Genomic DNA, 26129 nt, shown 5'->3' on the forward strand with positions numbered 1-26129 from the left:
TTTAATATGACTTGCACATGCTTTTGCTAGTACTGCCTAAAATAGTATTTGCAAATAAACTTTTTATTTGTCTTGTAGCTTGGAAATTATGGAACAGATGGCTTTACTGCAAGAGACATCTTATGAACGACTTTACAGATGGACTCAAAGTAGGACTAAGAATGTTTTTATGTTTATGAATATTATGATGATGATTCCTTTAATTCCTTCATGTGGATTGAACTTAGCACAAACCCTTTCCAAGATATATTAACGTTTTGGTTTCCTTCTTAGGGAAAGATGTGTTTTGAACCAAACAGTTAATTGGCAGTTCTCTAATTTTTTGGGCCAATTTCATTATTCTCAAAGTGGATTATTTATTTGTGTTTTTAGTAGATGGTTTTCCACAAAGAGCAACTACTACAATTTGCTAGTCCAAACAAATTTTTAGTTGTATTGAATTTCATTTCCTTGCAAGTTAGAGGGAAGTTGTTGGTTTTAATGGTTTGGTAGCAAGATCTAGTTTAGTGGATGGAGTGGTGGATTACTTTTAGAAAAGAAAAAACAAAAAAAGACAGCTCCTTTTGTCAGGATGTTATTTTGAATGATAGTAGGCTTTTTATTTTTCTTTTTTTTTTAATATGTACTCTGGATGTAGCCATTCGTGTTCAGTGTAAGACCTTGATAGTGTCAAATATAGTTGCTTTTTTGTTACTTCCCTGTTCTCCAAAGCAAGAGACTGTCTCCCTGACATTAGGATTCATGGGGGAAAAAAATGGTGCAATGTGATTTTTATATTCATTAGCTGTTCTTCAGTGGATGCTGAAACCTCAAATAATAGTTGTGGTTTCACCCTTACGAAAAGTCATTATTTTTCTGCCAATGTTTGATTTAGTTTATATGATTTCCACATTCTTGCCTGGAATATGCAAGATTATACAGTTATTTTGATGAAAGAAAAAGAGTAACAGAACCAAATGACAAAACAAACAGCTTGCTTAACTACTTGCTCCCTTTTTTCTTAATAGTTTACCTGAAATTTGGTAAACAGTTACAAAGGAGCCAAATAAAATTCTGAAGGTTGAATGAGTCAACATTTGTATGTGGGCATGAACAAATAGTAAGCTTCCTTTAATCATTTATATTGTTGAAATTTGTGATGGACATGCATTTTACAGTACTGCTTGCAAGGGAATTTAATTGTATTAACACTAACTAGTCAAGGTAGCATATTCTGAAGTCTTCAAAATTAAAAGCCTTTGAGTTTTTAACTCATTTTCTTGTTTGACAGCTTGTATAAAATGTATTACAGTGTAAAGAGTGTGCTTTTATTTGTGTTGGTATTTTATAGATGAATGCAGGACACTGACACAAGAATCATGTGACATTTCTCCAGTTCTCGCTCAAGCCATGGAAGCCTTACAAGATAGACCTGTCCTGTACAAGTAAGTAGCTGTTTGCTATTATCTCTAACAGAAGCTAGTATTTTGAGCTTATAAATCTTCAAGATGGGCATGAATTACAGTGCCAGGGCTGGTGGCACTTTGGTCGTGTGCCAAATTCAAAACAACCCAGAAACTTAAGTTATAAAAAATCATATTTCAACTGCATCAAATTTCAGAAGTCTTTTTGACGTAATTAGGATACAGGAAATGTCATCGGGCTTTTTCTAAGTTACAAGTTTCGGATTAAAATGTCAGAATGTTTTAATTTAAATGCATTTTGAATTTCTGTGCTCTCATTCTAAGGTTTTTCTGAAGTAAAAAAATCCTGTTCAGAGCATGCAATTGTATCATTTAAGACCCCAAAGTAAATAATTGGTAAAAACTAATTAGCTTTTACTGAAGTGCCTGTGGTAGTAAGGATGTCTTCCATTTTGAGTTATAGAATAATATATTAAAAAATTCTACATTTAAACCTCTAAAGTCTAGAGGTATTTATATATCTATATCTGTGTAAAATACTGGTATTCTCATTCCGAATTTGTTGGTGGTGTTGAAGTAAATCAAATTGTACTTAGGAAAGTGAACCACCAGGTGGCACTGTAAGAACTGCTTATTGAGGTGACCATCCCTGAAGAGATTATTTACACTTCTTTGGAGTTTGGGCGTTTGGTTTTCCTTGGGCATTTTTTGGGTTGGTTTTTTTTGAGTTGTATTTTTTTTTTTTTAAATGCATTCATCACATTTTGCAGCCACTGAAAATTACTTTCAGCCCCAGGTATCCAGGACAGCAGAGTAACAGAGAGACAGGAGAGTAACTCGTCTTTAAGAGTGTCAGTGCGAAGATGTAGGTACACGATGCTCTAAGGCTCTATGGAGCCCTTCACAGGAAAAATGCATGGAGCATGTGGATTTGAAAAATGCTGTCAATGTGAGAGACAGCTCAGATCTGGACATGCTCAGTCAGCTCTGCTGGTTAATGTGAGGGAGAAGTGGTGTCACTTGACCTCCCCAGCTGTTGGATGTGGTGTGTTGCAGTACTTCGGGCCATACCTGGGGGTTGCAGTCCTTTCGTGCATTCTCTCCTCTACACCCGCTTTTACAGCTGCAAAAGATCAGTCACTACGCTGTTCACAACATTTTATAGGATTACTTTTAGATACAGTTTTATTTTCTGTAATAAATACTTTGTTGAATTATGATACTTTGAAACTTCATAGGATCATTGTTTTGCTTTCTTAGTTAAAGGAAAGAAAACCCCATCTTGTGTATAAATCCACTGCTGACCAGTTTAAAATAGATCTGCAAAACAGATTTTTTTTTTCTTACACTTCTGTCACGAGCAACAGTAATAGTATTAGCAAAGATAGAAGTTGATAGGTAAGACCTTTCCTCTGCCAAAAGGGCAAAAAAAACCCCATTACTGTAGATGATGCAGCCACGTGTCTCTCATCATAGATTATCATGCATAATTATTTGCTGCAGCATATTATCAAAATTGCAGTACTGATGCTTTACATTTTAAATCTCAAGATTTAGTTTATTCCCTTCCAAAAATTTTTGTACACCTTTAAGTAACAAACTGTTGCATTCTCAATGTAGAGGTCACAGAAGAAAATAGTTTAATTTTTTTTTTTTTGTGTATTGGGCCTGCTGTGTGAACTAAACACTTTCCGTCCAAATCACTGCCCTTGCATCTGATAAAGATTGTGATTTGATTGGGTGAAAGTGAATAAGATGGAGAAGGGCAGGAGTTTAGAAACAAATCTACAAATTCTTGTTTCCTTATATTGATTTATGTCTTGTTAACTAAGTGTCAGAAGGATTGCACCATGGATGGACTTTTTGGAACTGCAGTCAGTAGGGGTGTAAAATAAACATTTCAGATTGGGTTTTACTTCCTGGCTCTAACGGAAAAGTTGAGAACTGTTTCCTAGAAAATGCATGGAGACATAGCTGAAAGCAGTGTTCCTTTTCCATCATCCACTCAGGTTTACAAAGTTTTTTTTTTCTTCCTCTTTCCCAGTGTTCATTACTGTATATTTTAAACGTTAAAGCTGGGTTGAAAAAAATTCAAATGTTGTTTTGTTCTCCGAATATGAGTATGTGTAATAACATAGTAGTAAATGCTGCGTTCTAGTGTAAATAATAGTTATTGCTAAATTTTTTAAGATGCAGTGTTTTGTAATGGTTATACCCTGTTCTACTGAGAGCAAAGAAAATTAGTAGTTTCCTTTTTAAAACAAGATTGTCATTATTGAATGCTTTTTTCAGAATTAATAACAATCACAAGATCCGTTTCACTGCTGTATATTTAATGGTCTATTGTATAGCTGTTTATTGGGGAGGAAAAAAAAAGCTAACTGGTTTCTATAGACACAAGATTTTTCACTCCAATACTGTGCCTTCTAGACAGTGGGCAGTTGTCAGATCCTAGATCTCTCCCACTTTTAATTGCATTATTTTTGTCAATAGTAATTTATTAGAATTTTTTTGTTAGGCTTTTATCAATTGCAGATATTTACTCTTCAACTTAACATGTACAGTGTATAAGGAAAAACAATTCAACAGAAATTTCCAGATTCTTCAGTGTGCTCTTTCCCCACCTCTTTCAAATAATAATTAGGATTAAAAAGAACAAAACTGAAGGTTCCCTCTGACTTTTTATAGCAGAGTAGAAATCTATTTGAACTCAATGCCAAACATTTTTGAAAACAAAAAATAGTATTTTCTTTTTGATTTTGTTCTCCACCTCTGTTAAATGTGAATACAGTGCTTATTAAATGCAGACTTAAGTCAGTCACTGAAAAACATTCTTTTTATTATTATTATTATTTTATATATATTCATCTACTGGGTGTCATTGGTAACACCATGCTCACTTTTTTACAATTTTCGGTTACATTGGAAAAATAAACTCTAATGTGTATTTCTCTCCTTGTGGTTTGTGTGTTGTTCAAAAGGCTTAAATTGGTTTTAAAAAAATGGAAGTGTTCTGTGGCTTGCAAATATAACTGGGATGTTACCAGTGTTCATTTCCCATCTTTCACTTGCCTCCATACTTCAGAAAGAAAGGTAGCCTGCTCTAGAAATAAGACATGGGTAAGTTATAGGCACCTCCTCTACCACTAGCAAGCCATTTGAGATAATGTATTCTGGGCTGTAATTGTTCGTCCATTAAATATCTAGCTAAGATTGCTTAGATTAAAATTAGTGGACAGCTATCACATGAATATAAGTCTGTTCCTACTAGTCATGTGGTAGCCTAGGAGGAAGAAGACTTGTGTTGCAGTGCAATAAATTGCTGCTTCTGTCAGGAAGCAAACAGGAGTCCCAAACCTGTCAAAGATGCTTATGTATACAAAAATTGAAAAGCTGAGTTTTCATTTATTTATTTCTGTGGGGTAAGGGAATGAGAGGGTCAAGAAGTTCTCTTTAGTATCTGTTCTGAGGAGTCAAGAAAGTCACAGAATATGCTGAGTTGGAAAAGACCCACAAGGATCATGAAGTTCAGCGCCTGGCCCTGCAAAGCACCATCCCCAGGAGTCGCACCATGTGCCTGAGAGCACTGTCCAAACGCTTCCTGAACTCTGCCAGGCCGGTGCTGTGACCACTGCCTTGGGCAGCCTATTCCAGTGCTCAGCCACCTTCTGGCTGAAGAATTTTTTTGTTAATATCCAGCCTAAACCTCCCCTGACAAAACCTCAGGCCATTCCCTCGGGTCCTGTCCCTGGTCACCACAGAGAAGAAAGAGATGAGTGCCTGCCCCTCCTCTTCCCCTCACAAGGAAGTTGTAACTGCAGTGGAGTCTCCCCTCAAGTCTCCTCTTCTCCAGGCTGTACAGACCAAGTGACCTCAGCGGCTTCCCCTCAAGGCCCTTCGCCATTCTCGTGGTCCTCCTTTGGACACTATCTAGTAGCTCAGTGTCTTGTTTATATTGTGGCACCCAAAATTGCAAACGGGACTCAAGGTGAGGCTGCCCCAGTGCAGAGCAGAATGAGACAATCTCCTCCCTTGCCCAGCTGGCGATGACATGCCTGGTGCACCCCTGGACACTGCAGAAGCAGTCACTTCATTTTCTTCCTTGGCCCCCTTTTCTTTTTTCAGTAATAGCAACCTGATCCTGGCAAGACTACAGCCTCTGCCTATGCTCCTGTGTAGGAAACACAGTGCTAAGTACTTCTTTCAGTCTATTTTACAGTGGTATCAGAGGAGGCTTGCTAGAAAAACTATTCAAATTCAGTAGAAAAACCCCACAAATAATAATCTGACAGATAATTAATTTATCCTAGAAACTAAGAGCTATCCAACTGAGAAGAAAAGGACAAGTGTTTATGTGTGTGTGTGTGTGTGTGTGTATATATATATATATATATATATATAAAGACTTGCACCTGTCTGCAGTATCAGAAGTCTTATCCTACACATTTGCTCTAGAGCAGACAGGCAGGTGACAACATGAAATTTGTCTTCTTTTCTACTGTTTGTCAGGTGTACCATAGGCAGAGCAGGATGATAGAAATTCTGACATCATCAGATGGTTTTGAATGCTTTATAGTAGAAGCATTGATGAAGATTTCTAGAACTATAAAAATGTTTGCGTGTATTATCTGTGAGGCTGAACTAATCAACTATGATGAGGCTAATTGGGTTTTTTTAACCTGTTTTCATGTTTCAATAACAGATACACGTTGGATGAGTTTGGAACAGCTAGAAGGAGTGCTGTGGTCCGTGGCTTTATAGATGCTCTTACTAGAGGAGGTCTGGGAGGTACTCCCCGACCTATTGAAATGCACTCTCATGATCCTCTGAGGTACAGTACTAGCAAGAATGTTTATTAAATAATCTTTTTTGTTGTTGGCATTTTGAATTCCTGGCACCATAAACCACTAATTTACACAGAAATTTCTGTCTTTGTGTAGGTATGTAGGAGACATGCTGGCCTGGTTGCATCAAGCTACAGCTTCTGAAAAAGAACACTTAGAAGCTATGTTAAAGCTTGTGACTGTTCAAGGTAGTGTACTGGTTTTAAAACATAAATGGTGAAATGGTAGTAAGTTCGTGATAAGTAAGAAAGTGTGAATAATTTCTTAGGCTGGGTTTCAGTTACAAGTCTGAGTTTAAATTTTCCTAAAAACAATCTCAGAATAGCTGGTAGTTGCATTCTGCCGAAAGAAGGCCCATAACAAAATAAGAGTACTTCAAAATGCACTCATTTTATTTTACAGTACTTATAATATATTTACATTAAATTTACAAAGGGACATTTTAGAGCATAGTTGAGAGTTCAGAAATTGTACTGTATATGAATACATATCTCTTTGAAAACATTGCATATTATGCTATGGATTTTCATTATACCTTTGTTCTTTTGTTTAGTAATTTTTTAAAAATATAATTCGTTGTTTCTGTCTCTTCATTCTATCCTACAAGGAAAATGGAATTTTCATCTGTCATTTAACATCATTCTAGGTTTATGGAGGCTGAAGTAGGCCACTCACAGATAGGTGAAGCCTTTTGATATCAAAACTCTCCTTCATTTCAGAACTGCAGATTCTCATGCTTAGTCTTCAGCACCTTTGCTTTGTTTTCAGTAGATTGAACCTATACTTTAAAGACTTATCCTGTAGAAACTTTAGTATGATTTGTCACCATAGTTTCAAAGAAATATATTTTTTATAAATTAACCATGTGTACTCAATTGTAACAAACTCATTGTAAGAACTTACGTGTGATCTGTATCTGGTGAGCTCTTCAGATTGTATGTCTCAATCCTACTCTGGGTTTTAAAGTTTTTTACTGCTGTAAATATTAATTGGCTTTCCTAATTAATGATATATGGGAAAGGAGGCTGTTTAGGAAGCGCTGTAAGTCAAACTGGAGGAATGCTGTTTTTTAAGTACAGTTACAATGTACTATAGAAGTGAATTTAATACTGTTTGCTGACGGTATTTCAAGGAGACAGGGAAGCAGGCCTCATGATGGTTTTATGACAGAGAAAAAGGCAGAGTAGTTCTTTGTAGATGACTGATGGTTCTGCTGTAATTGGGGAGTCCTTCAGGAAAAGCTGGGCCCATGGAGCATGTAAATGAGTCTCGTTCGGCTATGGACTGGACTTCTGCTGCCGCACTTTGTTCTGAAGTTCTCCCACTTCTTTGTGTAGTGCTTTGCTTAACTATGCAGTTCTTTGGCCTTCTGACAGGATATTGGGCTGAGATGATTTGACCATGAAATGAGATATATTTAGAGCATTTCAGCCACAGAGCGAAACACTTGATAGTGCAGAGAATATAAATATTTGGGGGAGAAATTTTCAACAAAAAATCACCAGGGCAAAAGCTTTTTCTGGAGACACTAGTGTAAACAAGGGATTCAGTATTTCAGTCTGAAGGAAAAATATGTTTTTCTAAGCTTTCCAGGAGTGGGTCTGCTATCACTGTTGTACAGTTTTCAAGAAATGTAGAGAGGAATTCTTACTTTCATACAGGGAGCAACAAACTGGGAGTTTGGGAGGTGCTGTCTATAACTATTATTCTGTGTCTTTGGGGAAATTTTTTAATGACAACAGTAGTGTTTTGATAAGGTCTGTAAGACAAAATGGTACTTAATAGGATACCACTGGATTTAACAAGAAATGCTTATTGGCAGTGCAACCCCAAAGTACCCTAAGGTTTTATGTTCTTTATAAATACGGGTCCTGAGTTGGTAGTGAGAGCAGCATCTGTGGTACTGAAAAACTCAGGCTGAATTTTCTGTACTGTTGTGCAGTCTTTAGGTGTCTCGCTGTGCAGGCTGCAGTAAAAAATGAATTAATTTCATGTAGCCATTTAACAAGTGGATATCTTGTTTATTTGCAGTTAGAGATAAGGACGGAGATTTGCACCTTCAGAGTGCAGTTCTTCCTAACAAAATTTGAGATCTAAAGTAAGCATTTCTGGAGACTTTCATCACAAACTGGGATTTTTTTTTTCCATTCCCCTATAGAGGGAGCCCAAGCAACTGCCATAGATAAAACACCTACCTGGCAGTCTGAAGTTAGGTCAGTCAGATGTTTCCACTTCAATTCCAGCTTGAGTAGTTTTTTGCAGATGGAATCATTTCTATCATTTTTATTCAGGTGTGTCTGTACTGAGTTCAGATTCCTGTTTAAATTCTGCTATAAGCTCTGTGTAATTTCAGAACTGTGGAGAGTGTGGTAAATCACAGCTATACAAAAATTTCCCTTCTCAAAAAACAACAACAACAAAAAAGCCCCATGTATACCTGTTGGTGTGATACAGGTGGATTTGGTTCCACTGGATGACAAATCGTATGTGTGGCACTTTTTTTTTTTTTTGAGAAACATTTCCACCCCATTTTTCACTTAGAAGTGACCAAACTATACCCATAAGCAGAGCATGCAAGAATGGCTTTTAAAAAGTTTTAAAATGTTAAGCTTGCAAGGATTAACTGTTTCAATTTAATCTAACCAAAAACGCTGTTTAAATTTTAAGCGCTTAAAACACATTCAAAAGAGTTTTACTCTTTCGCTGGACAAGCACAAAGTGTCTGGTTTTCCTCTTCAGAGTCTAAGGATTCTGCTAGCAGAACCCTCCCAGTCATACAGAAATCTTCTACTTGAAAGGAATGGAGAATTGCAGGCATTTTAAGAGATGCAGTAGAAACCCATTTTTTGTGGAGTTACAGGAACCCAGATGGAGAACAGAAGCTAAACAAAGTCCAAGAAAAGATCTCTCCTTTTAAAGAAGGATGCACAGAGAAAAATTATATATGGTGTAGCAAGGAGTTGGAAGTGTATCTTCACTTATGAGCTGTATTCTAAAAGTTATTTTGGACCTCTGAGAATTGTTTATTCTTTAATTCTTTTATGTCAAACTTGCACCACGTACATAACCCATTCTGCTGGAAAGTTTCACTGCTTTTGGAATCCAGTTATTCTAATTGGACATGAAAATACATGCGAAGGCACAAGCATGTGGTATCGCAAAATTTTTATTCCATGTCCTTTGGTATTCGAACTTGTATATTTTTTGAGCTAAAATTTTCATACCAAACAACTTGTTTTTATGTCAATCTGGTCTAGATACACCATTGCAAATATGTGCTAGGTACTTGTTACATTGATGAACACTACAAGTGTGGCTGTTCCTACTAAAAAATGTGTCAGTTGCTAAGGTCTATCTGGGAGCTAGCCATTACGTAAAAGAGCATGCATGCTGTGATTTGTAATCTTGCTTTTTGCCTTGATATCAGTACTCAAGTGTATAAGCATAGTTTTATTACCTTACCAATTCAGTATGTTGACATTCTTACAGCCACCACACTGAATTCAGTTGTTACTGCTTACATGGCTTTTCATGTGACTTGGTGTAAAGAGGCATTGGCACAGATCTCTGATCTTTCATTATTTTTACTCTCTGAGGTAATCTGTCTTAGCCTGAAAAAAGCAAAATATAGCTTCAGGTCACCTGATTTCTGTCACATGTCACAGTCAGTTTGTTTACTTTCATTGCATGGGTCCCATCTGAAGATGAACTCCTGTTGACAAGTTTTAAATTAGAATAGAAGTATTGCTTTCTCCATAAATCTGTTCTGAGTTGTTACTGAAGTGAGAGCTTGAAGATCTGTTGCTTTCAGTTTGATTGATTTATGACAGCACTGGTTGCCATGCAACAATTCATTTGTGTTTCGTGATAAGATAGGGCAATATTCTCTTTTGTACCTCGTTCTGTGAGAGATGAGTTTCAATTGCTGCTGGGGAGGAAGCGTTTGCCAGCGCTGCAGCACGCAGTAGCGTGGAGGTACACATGACACTTCGTTTGGAACAATGCCCTGAGCTCGGCAGCAACCAGTGCTGACACTTTCGTGGATCTGCCAGTCAGGCTTTGCAAAATGGGTTGTACTGCTGCTTGCTCCTTGAGTGTCTCACTGGCCTGGGTGGTTTTGGGGTGTTTTTCTAGTTTAATTTCATGGAGTGCTAATATTGAGCCTTACTGAGACAGCTTCTTGCTAAATCATTTATTCTCCCCCTTGCTGCTTCTGCCTCAAATCCCCACGCACTGTGTTGCTCTAGGAAGCAATTGCGTAGCAAAAGGTAATGACTCCAGGACTGTTTTGCCATGCAACTATTTCTTAATGGCTAGATTGGAAGTACAGTGGAGGTGTGAACTACTCATGTGGAGAAAAGAACACACAGTTCATAATGCTTTTTATGGAGGAGTACCTCCTACATTTGTTTATTTGTTTTATAGTCTTGAAGAAAAGAGAATTGTATTTGCATAATCTTAGCATGTGTTTGCATTAACTATAGGTGTGGAAGAAAATATTCAAGAAGTAGTTGGGCACATCACAGAAGGTGTCTGCAGGCCTCTGAAGGTGAAGTATTTTGTTTTCCTTAGCACTCTCAATGCTAAAACTGTTCTGTCATGTTTTTTCCAAACTTTTCCTATTTAGTGTATTTTCATTGCCCTTGGTTAAGAATTAGATTGTCAACTTCTGAAGGGTTTTTTGTCAAATTTCTCAAAGATTCCTTCATTCATAGATGTGTGGTTTATAATAGTCATGTAGTGGGAGATACTAGGATGCTAAATTTGAATCTTGATTTTGGATTACTTTTCCTATGTTGAGGAGTGCTAATGTACAAAAATAGGGTTTTGTGACAAGTGTAGAGGAATGGCTGTAGTGGGTCAAATGAAATGTCAATGTAACTTACTAACCTGTTTTAATAGTGATCATTATGCCTAGGGAAGAGTGTACAGGTTATGTGGTTTTGTCATACTTCTATAGGACAGTTTCCTTGCCTGTGAATATACTAAGGACTTACTGAGCCATAACTTCTTTGTATATAATAGATCTCAATAGATGTTTTCTTGCATGAACATGTCAAATTGATACAAAATGTTGCTATTCACAACATATCCTCGGAGGGAAATGAACATTTCTACTCTGTTGTGTGAAAAGCCAGTTTCTTTTGTAGTTTGGGGGGGGGGGGGTTTGTTTGTTTTGGTGTTTTGATTTTTTTCTTGATTTGTTTTGTTTAATAGCTCCAGCTCTTGTATTTTAAAGACACCATGAAAAATTGTTTCCTAATTACCATCTTTATGCTATCTCAGTTTTTTGTATTTGTCACAACTTTCTATATTTGTCTTTTTTTCAAGCTACAGCCTTAGTAAGTTTAGGGGACACGTTTGATAGAAATCATTACTGTTGATCCATCAAATGACTGACTTGTCTATTGGATGTGCTTCACATAAGCACTGAAGTAATCAAGGGGATGAAGCTGAATACCAATTATTGCCTGACCGTGCAGTGTATAAATCCAGGTGTTTTTAAAGTAAAATCTACTGTGCCTAAATAGGATTATAATAAATTTCTCTTAGGATTCTGTAGCTATAACAACCGTATCCAGTTGACAAATACTCAGTCTCAAATGTGAACAGCTAGTTTCTAGATACTAAACATCAGTCTCTGATAAGAAAAAGATAAGGTCTGGAGAGAGGTAAAATTCAAAAAGGTGCCCTTTACAGTCACAGAATTATGGAAGAACTGAGGTTAGCAAGGACATCTGAAGGTCACTTGGTCCAAACTCCATCTCTGGCAGGGCCACTGAGAGCTGGTTGCCCATGACTATGTCCAGGTGACTTTTAAATGCTTCCAAGGATGGAGGCTCCACAGCCTCGATGGACAATGTATGCCAGTGTTCAGCTGCCTGCACAGTAAAAAAAAAAAGTGTTCCCTTGATGTTCAGACAGAATCTCCTGTATTTCAGTTTTGTGCCTATTGCCACAGAATTATGATCATCCTTCACAACCTTTTAGCTTTTGGTCTGTTGGACGACACCTGTCCTAATAGACACACAATCACTACAGCTCTGTGTTTTTGGAAGATGCTTCCAAACTTTCTGTGCTCTTGAATCAGTTCTGTTAATACTGAATGCTGATGTTTAAGTTCAGTATTTCTGTGCAGTCCAACAAAGTGATTAGGAATAAAATCAAACTCCTGTGTAAGTCAGAGGAAGTTTTGGTCTTGATCTGAATGCTTGTGATTTTTACAGTTAAGTACAGAGTATCTTTCATGTTGATGGCCAAACTCTTTACACTTACATGCTGCTAGTCTCTTAAGAGACTATCTTCTGAAATATTGTTGTTAGTTAGTTACTGTGCTAAGTAAAAATAAAAAAAATCTTAAAAGAACAATTAAAGACTTCCCATTGTATTCTGTATTTTAATACAATGCAACTTACAGTAATTCACTGCCAGTCTAGACTTTCCAGTAAAAAGTATGAAACACTTACTGTTTCCCTAGGGGAAAGAAAAAAAAAAAAAGTAGAAACATCCCCCTGCCCCCCCCTCCCCCCGGAGAAACTCCCACGCAGAGGAGCCTTCATACACTGCAGAATTGGTAATGAGATAATTGCAAGCCACCATGTTCAGAGGAACAACAAACAGATTCAATTCAGAGGAGTCTTTTCTGCAGTACATTGTAGAAGGGTTATGCTTACATGCAGTCTAAATTGCCCACATTTCTTACTGATAGTTGGTTTTTTAGGCATTGAAGTGACTCTTGAATACTCCCTATTGGTAGATCTTTCACAGGCCTCTCATTTCAGATGGAGGTAGGAGAATCTTAAAAAACATTTAAATTACGCTCCTCATCTTTTCCATGACATTTAAGATGTATTGAAAACAAAATGTTTTTGATGCCCTATGTGGACTGCAGGTCTATGCTTGTCTTCTATGGTCAGCTAACAACAGGATGTATGGGACTAAAAAACAGTAAGAGTTCTTAAGTCCAGAGCTTCCCTGAAAAGGTTAGGTTGCATCGCTTGCAAAGTTTGCTTCTCTGGTGCAGTGAAGACTTCTGTATGGGAAGCAGCAGTTCTTCTTTTCCCACTTTGTCTTTTTAATTCTTATTTTTCTCTCGATCCTAAAATCTTGGGGTTTTTTCTCTCTTTCTGCCTGTTCTTTTTCAGTTTCTTATTATTTTCTTTACTTTTAGTTTTTCCCATTTATTGTCAATATTTTTTCCCCTGCCTACCCTATTCTCTTTTGCTATACAACTAGAATATACTCAGTAGTCATGCCCACAGGGCCTTTTAGGTAACACTGGAGACATATATTTGTATATAGACCTTTGTATATACAAAACCATTGAAGAGCAAAGTCCACCTGCCTGTTGAAATAAACTGCATGCATTAAGTATTGCGAATAAGAGTTAAAAAGTATTATTTGGTTTTAGTCTGTGAATTAGATGCAAACTGGAAGAATTGAGGAAACATAATCTTAGTTGGTTCTCCCTGCAGCTGGCTCTGAGAAGAAAGGACAGCAGCACATTGTGTTCCATTGAACAGCAAATAACTTGGGAGAGTAGGTGGTGGCTGCTGATTTGAGTGTAGCCCTTTCACACTCAGGCAGGTGGGAGAGCAGTGCAGTGATAAGTCATTATGTATTCTGCTTTGTAAGTGCACAAAGATTGACCCTGGGGCAGCTTTTTATGTCTGGATTGAGACTGTGTACCATGGAGACATCAGCTGTCCAACTGTAAAGATGCTCAGCACCATTTTGTTGTGTAGCCAGTGTCTCCTGGTTGAGATAAAGAGTCAACACAGCTGTATTATTTATAAATATATCTAACTAAATACTGGTAGGAGATATATACACTCTCCTTTAAAGGGAAGAATTTATTCATGCAGGTGAAATTTGTTTCTTAGGCAAAATGCCTAATACTTTGATGTTCTGAATTTCTGCATGATGCTGGAAATTTGCTGCTGTAGTTTAGTGGTTCTGCAACATTGCAGCTGTTCTTGCTATTCAGTGCTGGGGAAGATTCCAGTATATACTGGTATTAATCCATCAAATGATCTCATTAATTTTAAATTCCCATAATAGCAGAAGTCTGTAGGATTTTTGGAAGGCTTTTTGGCTTCGTAGTTTTTCTTTTCTTAAGAATGCATATACCTTTGTTTTTTCTGCCCAGATGCTTGGCAGCACTTCAGTTCAAGCCAAACATTAAAGTTAGCTGGATATTCCCTTTTATAATTTATTTCTGGTTTAATTTATCTTTCAAAAATCAGAGATGAATTCCATATAAAGTCACAGAAGGCTGGCTTTCGGAATTTATGACCTGAAGGATGTTTGTATTTATTCATGCTGCAGGTTAGAATTGAGCAGGTGATTGTTGCTGAGCCAGGAGCAGTTTTACTATACAAGATTTCTAATTTGCTCAAGTTCTACCACCATACGATCAGGTATGCAAAATTACAAAATATGTTAAAAATGCCTTTTTTCCCTAATTGTACATGTAAGAATAAATCTGCTAGGAAGAGTACTTTTGTTGCTTAATTGTTGCACTGCACTATAACATCAAGAAGAAGCACATGTGATATCAAGCAGAAACCATTTACGCATTGCCATTACTCAGTTCATATCAAAACTGCTTTGGAATATAGCATAATTTGCCACAATAACTATTTCTTTATTGTTCTGTGTAGATTCAAATAGTATACGAAAAAAACTCTACCCAACATTCAGTATGACAAAGTCAAGTCTCCTTTGAGAAAATGTTATTAAATTAAATTTCTTCAGTTTTTCTTTTTTTTTTCTTTTTTGTTTTGTTTAAACTATTGTGTTTTGATAACTTTTGATAACGTTTTTTCCCTAATTATGCACTTCCTTATCTCACTGTTGAAGACACTCTGATCACCTTCCAACCTTCCAGATGCCACCAGGAACACAGAAATTGGAGTAAAGCCAGAGCTGCTAATTTATATATAATTTATATGTTGTGGCGTATGCTGTAGTTCATGTTGATTAGAAAAAGAAGTAGGAGAAAAATCTTCCACCACAGCCCTAGACTAAACTTCTGAGAATTTGAAACATTAATATTACTGTTTGAGCTTCTCTGTTTGAAAATACTTCAGATGTTGGGCAGACTGGGATAAGTGGTTCTTGGGCACCTCCCAGCTTATTTAAAATCCTCAATTGTGATGGCAGGTCTCTTCTAGAACACATGTAAGATCTATTCTTAATTTTATTGTCCAAAAATCCTGAAAGATTTTGGTGCTGTTTTCCTGTCTCCAAAGTTAGTGTTTCTCCATGGTTATAAAGCTTGGTGCAATTGAAAATGTGATGTTAAAATGGAAGGTCTTAAGCAGTCTTACCTGTCTTGGTTTCTGTCTTATTAACACCACAATGTTTAAGGACCTTTGAAGTACCTTCTACCAACTGAGTAATTTCCTCTCCATAAGGAAGGTATCTCACTAATGAAAGGAAAAAGCAGTTTGAGAAATGATCTATTAAACACAAGACTACAATCTGAAAATTGAGATAGAGGTTTAGTCCTATTATGACCCAGTGAATTTTCACTGACAGTTTGTAGCTTAAAAGTGCAGCTCCTATAGCCAAAGGGAGGCTATATCTGTGAGAGGAGCACAGTCCTGGAGTGCCATTGAAGGGTTATGTGGTGTCTGTCCTAAGTGTGATAGTTTAACACTCAGAATAGCAAGGCATGAATTCTTGTGTTTTTGGAGATGCTCGTCATCTCAGTGAAGAAAGGAGAGAGGTAATGCTATCCCTAACAGGCAGTATGAGAGAATATTGTTATGTAATTTGTTTTTGGTAACAAAAGTAGCTTTATTGCGTAAGAAAGCAAAAATCCACTAAATTTTAGTACTCTGCAAAAAAGTTTGTGCGGGTTTGATAGCCTGTATTTAATATTTGCTTAATGACATACTTGATGATGCTTTTTCTTACAGTCAGCTTATCTCTCAGCCGTTATGGAGAACTGTTCCCTGCAATTATCTGTTCTAAATTTTCAACTTTGAAAATAATCTTTTTTAAAATTATATTTAAGTATCTTACTGTCATGTTGCCCCCCCTTTAGATATGTTAATAATCTTAATTTTTTTTTCCAGTGGTATTGTAGGAAACAGTGCAGCCACACTGTTGACAACAATTGAAGAAATGCATTTGTTGAGCAAGAAAATATTCTTTAATAGCCTGAGTCTTCATGCAAGTAAACTAATGGACAAGGTTTGTTTCAAAATTGTACAGCTTTTATGTTTCAAAACATGGTTGCGTTTCCCTTTTGTCTAGTAAGATTACTAGGTAAATAGCTGTTTTACATGTCAGCTTTTCCTAAAGCTTAAGTCGTGTATTTTTAATATTTTATTTATAGAACTACATTACAAACTTGCTTGTTTATATTTTAATTCTAGCAATTGTGAAAGTTTTGTAGATATCTGGCTAAAATCCTGCCGTTAGCAGTGTTCTTTTGCAGAACAGCTTACATATTTTTAAATGTATGAGAAGCAGCGTAAGTAGGAAATTTTCTTAAGTGCAGTAAAACAAAGTCTGGCAATTGAGCTGCGTAATTTGTATTAATGCATTATCAGATCAGTAGTTAATTGTGCATCATTCCTTTTTTGAACTTGCAAGGTATATCCCAAAATGGTAACCTAAGTAAAAACAAAATTTGGGCTTTTCTGTCTATTATGAAAATAGTTTGTCCACATGAACATTGCTGTAACATTTGTAAATGCTTTTCTAAATTATTTAACCTACAAAAAAGTGGGAAAAAATACTTCATTTTCCAGAAACTGTTCTTTGCGCAGACTTGTAATTTGCTGACCGCTCAGTCAGCTTTTCTGAGTTTTGTCAGTATTGTTCTGTGGTTCCAAATGAGTTTTCTCATTCAGCACAGTCTGTCTGGTCCTAATTTCCTGTCTTTCTGCAGGGGGCTGGGGAATGACTTTCTTAAGCAGCAGTTGTTCCTCCTCTTCTCTCCCAGATATCCCAGTGACTTCTTTCAGTGATTTCATTCGTTCATTGGGTTACTCCTTAGCTCCTACCACCCACTGTCCATACTGCTGAAGTCCACTTCATGCATTGTTGCTGTCGGGTATTTCCATTTGAATGCTGTATCATATCAATAATAGTTCCTTTGCTATTAATGGTTCTTCAAGCATCAGCTAAATCTGAGTTCCTAAACCATGCAATGGACAAGGACAACATGAATTTACCAAAAATTTATTTCTTAATATGTAACCTGAATTAAAATATCCGTGTAAATTTTCCTTATATGAAAAGAAATCAGTGATGCACCTTAGCAAAAATGTATGAGTGCTCTTTACTTACAGAGCGCTTAAGGAAAGAAATTTTTTTCCTTGAAAACTCTCTGTATTCATCTCTTTCTTATTTATTTATCCTGTTGGGTACTACATCTATACTCAGTTAGGATCCAGCATGATTTTCCTACTCACGTAACTCACAGTCTCTGAGGTTTTGTTTTGGGCAGTACACGGTTTTCAGTTTGGAAATGTGTAGAATTCAGAAGAAAAATGATAAAGGAATTATGATTCCCTAGTCCATAGTGTGTGTTCTTTCTGTTGTCACTGTGGGAAGGTTGTGTAGCCCTCTTCGCCCTCTTAGTTCCCCTTCTCTCAGCCCCCAGTGTGGATGTAACTAGTGCTAGATGCTGTCATTGTTTTATAAAGTAGTCAAATTTGCTTTTACTGGCCTTAAATGAAGGCAGTGATTGCACTGCCACCTTCAGTGGTGTTTTATTACAAGTAATGAATGGCATACCGAGCTTACCATGTAATGGGAAAAGATCATAATACTGCTCTTTCTCAGAAACACATTTATAAATTAAGTCTGAAATGTTGACAATATTACATTGCCTATGTCCCCTATGAAGATCTTTCCTCAGAATATAATTGAGGTCAAAAGCTTAAAGAGATTTAGAGATTGTTATATATATGGGTAACAAAGGCTTCCACAATTATTTATTAATCTGCTTCAGGAGTTAACAATGAGGTAACACTATGTCTGAGAGGAAATCTTACTGTTGTAATGTGTTAGAGCTAACTGAGTTTTAGATAGTCCTCTGTAGCACCTTATATTATTACCCTTCGTGAGTGGATTATTGAATTGATAGAATGATGGCTTATCTCTTCATGACTGAAATTAGTTTTGCTTCATAAAAAATACAAAATTTATAGGCTGATTACACTCAGAGAAACATTAGGTTCCATGTGATAAAGACCTTTCTTTTATCATAAATTTAATTCTCTTGTTACTTGTTTTTTTTGTGTTAGTGTGCAGATAAGCAGGTTTTATGCCTTTTCATTTGTCTTTGTAAATTTAGTCGTGAATGTCACAATGCCTTTACATTTTGAGGAGACTGAAGGTTGCTTTTTACCATGCTTTTTAAAAGTGCATGGTCAGACCAAAATTGTGTATATGTATTAGTAGGATTTTCTTCACATCCCAGCCTTTTTTCCAGCTTTTTGCCAGCTATGTATCCACTGCAGTTGCTTCCAGATTTTTTTTTTTTTTTTAAAATTATCAGAGAAGATTAAGCCCCTGGAAGATAGACCTTTTGTGCTTACACAGGCAATTGCAAAGGCTTCATTGCTGTTCCTGTTGTGCTGCTAGAGGATATTCACCAGGAAAATTAGTAAATTACTTTTCACTTGAACAATCTGGAAATTGTGCTTTCTTACTTCAATTTAGATTATGCATCTTAAGGCATTGATAAGCCTGCTTCAAAGAATAGCAATTGTCCAATACTTTGATTAAAATATGATTCTTAAGACCATTTGAATAATTTTGGAAATACATTAAAATGCAAATGGGATGTTCTGAAGTACAAATACTTCCTTCTATTTCTGTAGGTTTAAGTGCCTCTTCCGTTTGGATTATTGGAAAGTGGTGAATGGCCTGTCAGATGGCAAATTTTAACAATAGTATTTTCTCAGTATCATCTGTTGTTGCTGATAATTTGCCTTTTTAATATCTACATTATATCTAGTATATAGTTGATAGACCAGAATATGATTTAAGCAAATCTTTCACTTAAGTGTAGCTAGTTGGGAACATTTTTTAGACAAAGCAGGTTTCATTAAATATGCTAACTAACTCCTCAAGATCCTATCCTTAGGATGCAGACAAATGACAGGATGGTAATTTGATGTCCTCATCACTTTAGACAATTTAATTCCCTGGATTATTGATTATCCTGAATTGAGCATTGCCTTCAATCTGCCTGGGATTTAATTTCTAAAGCACAGTGGGAAAGTGACACTTCAGGCTGTTCTTTCTAGGACAAGAAAATAGCTTCCTCTTCATATCTATTTTTGAGAAGAGTCCCATATTACATAAGGATTGTCACTAGTGTGGAGGTGTATGGAAGCTTTTAGGCAGTCTTAGATCAGGATTCTCCCTCTTGGTTGTCAAGCCATCGGTGTAAATGATAGAGGGAAATCCCTGGTTACTTCAGAATACTTACTGATTTGCCCAGAAGCACTTTGCTATTAACTTTTTTCATTACATAAGAAGATCTCAAGCATCCTGGTTGGAATCTGAAAATAAAATACTCAGCAGCTCTCGACTTCAAACTGTTTGTTCTGAGAAAGCTTTTTTTATGGTGTTCTCATTCAGGCTTCTCTGGTGGCTCTGTTTGAGCTGAAATCCATGTGACAGAAATATTCACCAGACTGCTGGAAAGGGAGTCCATTGTTATCAAAGAAATGCAGTACACAAGAAAGTCTTTTTGGCTCCAACACTTCTTGAAACTTGTCACGAAGTTCGGGAACAGAGTTCTTGCAAAGCCACTTTGTTTTTAGGGTTTAAAATGCCATTCTTGACTTTGAGATTCTCGGGCTGCTGTAGAACTCAACGTTGACATCCTACAAAGCTGTGTATCACCAGCAACCTCCTGTGTCACTGAGGGTTTGGTGCATCAGCTCTTCCTGAAGACACGGTCTCTCCTTTGCCTTAGTGGCTCTTAACTCTTCACAGCCAGGTTTCAGCGTTCTTGCTAGTACTTTCTAGCTCTGGTCGCAATTGATTTTTTCTGGTTCTTGGTTGAACCAGTATTTTTTTTGGCCAGTATTGGTGTCCGTATGCTGAACAAAATGTTTCTATTTGTTGCTTTTTAGGTTTTTTGGACCCAGCCATGGGTATACCAACCATGCTAGTAAAAGGAATCAAAATTGTTAAAATCCTTATGTATCCTTTTCCATGTTTCTTTTCACTCTGTGCTTATAAATCAGTTGTACAGGAATTCAGGATTCTGCTTGTGTTACTCATTGTCTGGGTCTAAGAACAGCCCGTTACAGATGACCATTTTACAGATGATTGTAAAACCAGGAGAAAATAGTGAATGAAAATAATTGTCAGAACAACAGGAACTGTTCCAATGAAACTGGGAGTAAGTTCAGAGTACCTAATGGACTGGAGTGGATGGACTGTGCTTTCAGTCCTCTCAATATAGGATCTACTTATTATAATGAATCCATTGGTGAGGCATTTTAGCAAGTGTGTTTGACCAGCCAATGTCAGCATGTTTTATTGCACCACCTGTTAAATTAGGAGAGTGGGAATTTTCAAGCCCATATATCCTTCCTCTGGTTTCACTAGTGTTCCAGAACAATTATTAAAGGAAAGAATAATTGCAAACATTTAATAAAATGTAATGAGAGTTATCATAAGGGCACTGGAGAAGAATTGTGCCAAACTCCAGTCATCTGCTGTTTGAGCTGTTAGAAGACAATTAGTAGAGTATCCCAAATTAGGTTTTGGGATTATTATTCCTTAATGCTGTTCTTTTTAGAGTAGATGTATGCTAATTAAATGCTCTGATTGCATTCTCTTTTAAGTTTGTCAGTGAGAGAGATATTAAAACGTTGCATGGGAATAATTGTAAACTTGTCCTTCATAATTTGATTCCTGCCAGAATGAAGCCTATTAGGTTTCTGGGAAATAGATGTGGGGCAGATTGAATAAGACTGATTATTGTTGTGATCTGAATGCGATTGTGCTTTTAAATGGATCCATGAGAACAAAGCAAAACTAGTTATCTTTTCATCCAAACCAGTTTGATTGCTGAGAAGACAAGCATGCCATTAGGCATTCTACTTTGTTGACCTCTGTAGGATCCTAATAGGACCAAAAAATCTTAAGACAGCTTCTCTGATAAGCACTCAGATTTCTTGGTGTGCTGATGAATATTGTCTCAGCTGAGGAGAATGGACTCTGCAGTTGATGCTGCTCAGTGTTAACTGACAGCATGAAAAATTCATAACATTTTTACAAGGTTCTGCTCTGTAGCACTTTGGATCCAACCCCTGCCAGTGGGGTTTTTAAGAAGCTGTATTTAAAGCTGATCAGGCTCTTACAGAAGCCACTAACCTTCCTTTTGTTACTTGTACGGGCTTTCTCTGTGGAGTTCCGTATTTTAAATTACTATTTTGTTTTATTTGGTAGTAGTATCACAAAATTAAAGAATGGAGGAGTTCAGCAGGAAACTAGAAACCATCTAGTCCAACCATCCTGCTCATGGCACAGTGTCAGCTAGAGCAGGTTGCCCAGAACTTGCACTAGCTGAGGTTGTAATATCACAAAGATAGACTTCAAAACCTCACTGTGCAGCTGTCTTCAGTGCTTGACTAACCTCACAGTAAAAAATTGTTTTCCTGTGTCTTAATCTGTGCCCATTGCCTCTTGACCTGTTACTGGACACCACTAAGAAGAGTCTGTCTCCATCTTCATCCCTCACTTCACATATTTATCCAAATTTACAAAATCCCCCATGAGCCTTCTCTTCTCCAGGCAGAACACATCATCTCCTTGTGTAGGAGGTATTCCATTCTTTTCATGAACATTGTAACTGTTAACATTCTAATGTTCAAGTAGCATAGTATATAAAGTTCTGATCGACTGTGCAGTATTTTCAGAAGAAAATCTGCCCTTTTTTAAATGTTACCTTTTCTGTAAATGAGAAAAGGAAACAACATACATGCACACTTCTTGACTGTTGATGCTTCCTTTTCTTTTTTCTGTATTTTCCCTTCCTGTTTGTAAAATTCTGTAGGACATCCTTTGAGCTGCTTACTCTCATAGACAGAGAAGCCTGCTCTGGATTTTATGTTTGGAGGAAGATTACTGGCTTGGTATCTGTTCCCCACTGATTATTATGCAGAAAAGAAGATACAAATTTTTGTACTAAAGCTTATGTACAACTTATAGTACCCATTTTAGAATTCCTTTCAGTTTTGTATATTGAACTTTAAAAATGCATAATTTCTTGGGTTTTTGGAAAGGCTGAAGAGCTGTTTGGCGTCATTTCTGTATGACTGAACTGGTAGTTAAAACTGAGTAGAGACTTAGTATGGGTTAGAGTACGTTTTAATGCAGTTGAACTCACTGCTGCAGAACTTCCCTAATCATGTTTTAGTTAGAAGCTGTCTAGCTTGCATCTGAAAGAAGTACTTCAAAAGTAGAACTCAGCATGTATTTGAAACCTATTTTTCTGGAAATAGGATCAATTATAATGATCTCTTAGTGCATGTAAAACATTCAGGGCATCAATTATTTTTTAATAGAATAGTGATTAGTACTCATGAGTTGGAGTCCGTAGGTTCCTCTATAAATTTGAAGTGTCTATTTTAAAATTTTCTTTTATAATTTTTTAAAAAAACCCCTCACTTTGTATTCATATGTCAAAAGTTAGAATTTTCAAAATTAATATAGTACTACTTTGATTCTCCTTCCACTTACTGATAATTTTGTCTCTATTGCAGTAGTCAGGAATTTCAGAGTAACCCAAATAAAATCTAGTGTCCTAAATATTTTTTCCTTGCCATATTTTCTTTTTCCATTATGTTGTTCTTTGCTCTTACCTAGAAGACAGTGGACTGTAAAGGAACAGGCAAGTGAAAGATGAAGCTAATTGAAGAGCTTCTGAGCACTAGCTACATCAGGAGACGAAAATTCTGTGCAAAGCAGCCCAAAATTATAATTGCTGTGATCTGTGTGTGTGTTGGAAATGAAAACTCCATCAAACTCTAGTCTCAATGCCAAATGGCAAAATATCACTGAACATGGTCCAGTTCAAGTCTGAGAATGGTGCGTTCAGGACACAATCAATACCCCTAATAATAACATGAAGAAAGTAATTCAGTGCTGTAAATTTCAGTAAACTTTATTACTGATCAGCACTGAGTAAGTGCCTCTGTTGGAATTACTGTTATTTTATTGCTAGAATATTTGTTTCATGCTTTCAAGACCGCTTCGGCTGAACAACTGTTCTCTGAAGCTATTAGATTTAGTTTTCCATTAATTCCTTGAGTTCAGGATACTCTCTTTTGGAAAGTGAGAGTAGAGGAACATTTTATATTCATAAGGATGAAAAAAATTTTAATTAAATCTGTCTTGGTAACGGTGCGGGGAACATGTATGGTATCTCAAATGCTTCAAAGCACAAAGTGTGAAAGTTCAGTCTGGTTTCAAAGAGAGTATTTGTTTTTTCTTTCTTTACTGGCATGTTCATCAGGTATAGATTCATTTCCAGAAGGCTTTGTAATGTTCTGCTCTGAAGATGTTTGCTGTGCTCTCCTTCTTGGTTTCTTTGGCCATCAGCCTCTGCCCCTTGGATTTTGATTTTTTTTTTTTTTAACTTGAAGATGCTGACATCCATATTACTGTGCCATTCATCAGTATTACTCATTTGGGAAGGTATGGATCATGTTGCCCATGACTTGGAGCCATCCAAAGCTGCTGCCTTTTCTTTAGAGCTGGAGTTCTAAGAGTACTGCAGGAGTGCACACTGCATTGCTCTGCTGTGGCCAGATACCCTGATTGAGACACATGGGCCAGTCCCACCCAGACTTAGTTCTCCCTACCTTCTTCTGGGGAGTTTATGCCTTTAAGTCTTAACTTGCTTTGTATTGCTGAGGGTCTTCTTACTCCCACATGATCCAGCCACATCTGTATTTGCCATTGCATGAGCAGAGGAAGAGGAAGGTGGGAAGTGGATTGTTGGCAGAAGGAAATGTGGTTGTAGTAGGGGTTTGGAGGCAGCAGGAAGCCAGTTTGAGGCAGCACTGGAGACAAAAAGATGCAGCTGTTTTTGGAGTAGAACCTAAGAAATGTGTGTTGGGAAAAAGAGGTGCTAGATTTTCTATAAATGTTTTATTAAGCGTTTAATGAGTATTTGCGTGTTACAGAGAAAGGGCTAAAGTGTGTCAGCCTAGGTTAAAAATAGCATGGAATTTCAGGCCATTTCAGGAATCCAATTTTCATCATTTGACTTGGAAAGTATATTTTTTTCTCTAATGTACACAAACTTTCCTTCTTTGTTTTTTTTTTTTTTTTAAACATCTGCATTACCTGCTTATCTTTGGCATAAGCGTGCATTTCAGTTTGTGCAGTCTCGTTGCAGTTCATGTAAGTGTACTTGAGTTAGCTTGTGTGCAGTTCATTTGTGTACTGGCAATTTAAGGTGCAAGCTTGCTGGGGATTGAGACTGCTGCGTTTGTGACTGCAGCACTCATACTCAGCATCACAGGAGCTGTGCAGTGTTGTCAAGAACAGCTGCAGCATGGCTCTCATCTCCCAGAGGTCTGCCTGCACTAGATTCTGAAGTGTTTGCAGGAAGTCCTGCTCAAAGTGAACTCAGTGATGCCAACAAGGTGGTACTTTGGCACCTAATCTAGTAAATGTATTTGTTTTCCCTGCCAAAACCAGTAGTGTTTGGGTTTCTCCAAATGGTAAAATAGGCCTAGTCTGAATGAAAGGAGAAACTCAGTGTTGCCTTTTTGGCACTGAATGAGATGGTTGTGCTGAAAGTTGAAGGCAGTTATTGTCTGAAATGTGCTAGATTTGTCTAGTGTCAAGTTAAAAGTTCTTCTCTGTGTGCCTATATATAATTTTGTTATTAACTGATTGCATTTGTGCAATTTGCTGTAAATGAGATTAATAAAAGTCCCCACAAACAGATAATCTTATTTTTCAGGTTGAGCTCCCACCTCCTGATCTTGGCCCAAGCTCTGCTCTAAATCAGACACTTAACTTGCTACGGGAGGTTCTGGCATCTCATGACTCATCTGTGATTCCACTGGATGCCCGTCAGGCTGACTTTGTGCAGGTACAAGAATGTTTGACTGCTTTATGTGTGTGAAGAGGAAGGAGAGGGGCAAAAAAAGAATGTATATGTTAGTTTCAGTGCACTAAAGGTAGAAGGAACATTAATCTTTTTGTCTGGTCCCATTTTGGAGCTCTCTCTCAAACCAGAGTTTGTAAAGTGCATAACAGGGTGACTAACAAAATGGATAATTACAGTTGAGTATGGAGTGCTACTCTTAACACAGTATCTGTATTCTGCGATCCAATTACTACTCCATTAAGTAAATACACCCTCAAGATTGCACAATTACCAATTATCTAATCTGGGTTATTCTTCCTCCTGCTAGGCTGGAATCTGTTCTTCTCAGGTTTTTATACTTTCCCCGTCACTGTGGTAGGTGATCACCTGCTGTCAAATCCAGTAGAAAACTGCTTTCACAGCTGGAAACTCTCATTCCTCTTTATTCTGCTTTGTGGAATAAATACGTGATAGAGACAGAATGAGGTTAGAAGCCTCGTGTGACATGATTTCCTCCCTCCCCTCCTTCTTTTCTGTGTGTTTACTATTTTAGGTTCTGTCTTGTGTGCTAGATCCATTGTTACAGATGTGTACTATGTCTGCTAGTAATTTGGGCACAGCTGACATGGCAACCTACATGGTAAATTCACTTTACATGATGAGGACTACTCTGGCTCTCTTTGAATTCACTGACAAACGTCTAGAAATGTTGCAGTTTCAGGTAAGCTTTAGCAGCCCCAAAGGAAAATGAACTTATTACTGATTTTTGCACACTGTAAGTTG

At 37.1% G+C, this 26129-nt stretch overlaps 1 protein-coding gene across 3 annotated transcripts in view; it reads left to right on the forward strand.

Moving 5' to 3' along the window:
* COG6 (component of oligomeric golgi complex 6) overlaps window positions 1-26129 on the forward strand; it is a 55570-nt gene that overhangs the window by 17599 nt on the left and 11842 nt on the right. For all 3 annotated transcript variants that reach the window (XM_066176077.1, XM_066176078.1, XM_066176079.1), the window contains exons 7-15: window positions 79-149; window positions 1331-1424; window positions 6106-6234; window positions 6344-6435; window positions 10732-10796; window positions 14576-14667; window positions 16333-16450; window positions 25218-25349; window positions 25900-26067. In XM_066176077.1, coding sequence (XP_066032174.1) covers window positions 79-149; window positions 1331-1424; window positions 6106-6234; window positions 6344-6435; window positions 10732-10796; window positions 14576-14667; window positions 16333-16450; window positions 25218-25349; window positions 25900-26067 — 961 coding nt within the window. The remainder of the gene's footprint in view (window positions 1-78; window positions 150-1330; window positions 1425-6105; window positions 6235-6343; window positions 6436-10731; window positions 10797-14575; window positions 14668-16332; window positions 16451-25217; window positions 25350-25899; window positions 26068-26129) is intronic.

The sequence above is a fragment of the Chamaea fasciata genome, unplaced genomic scaffold (assembly GCF_029207755.1).
Source record: "Chamaea fasciata isolate MVZ Bird 193981 ecotype frontalis unplaced genomic scaffold, bChaFas1.0.hap1 SCAF_2, whole genome shotgun sequence".
NCBI classification, from domain to species: domain Eukaryota; kingdom Metazoa; phylum Chordata; class Aves; order Passeriformes; family Sylviidae; genus Chamaea; species Chamaea fasciata.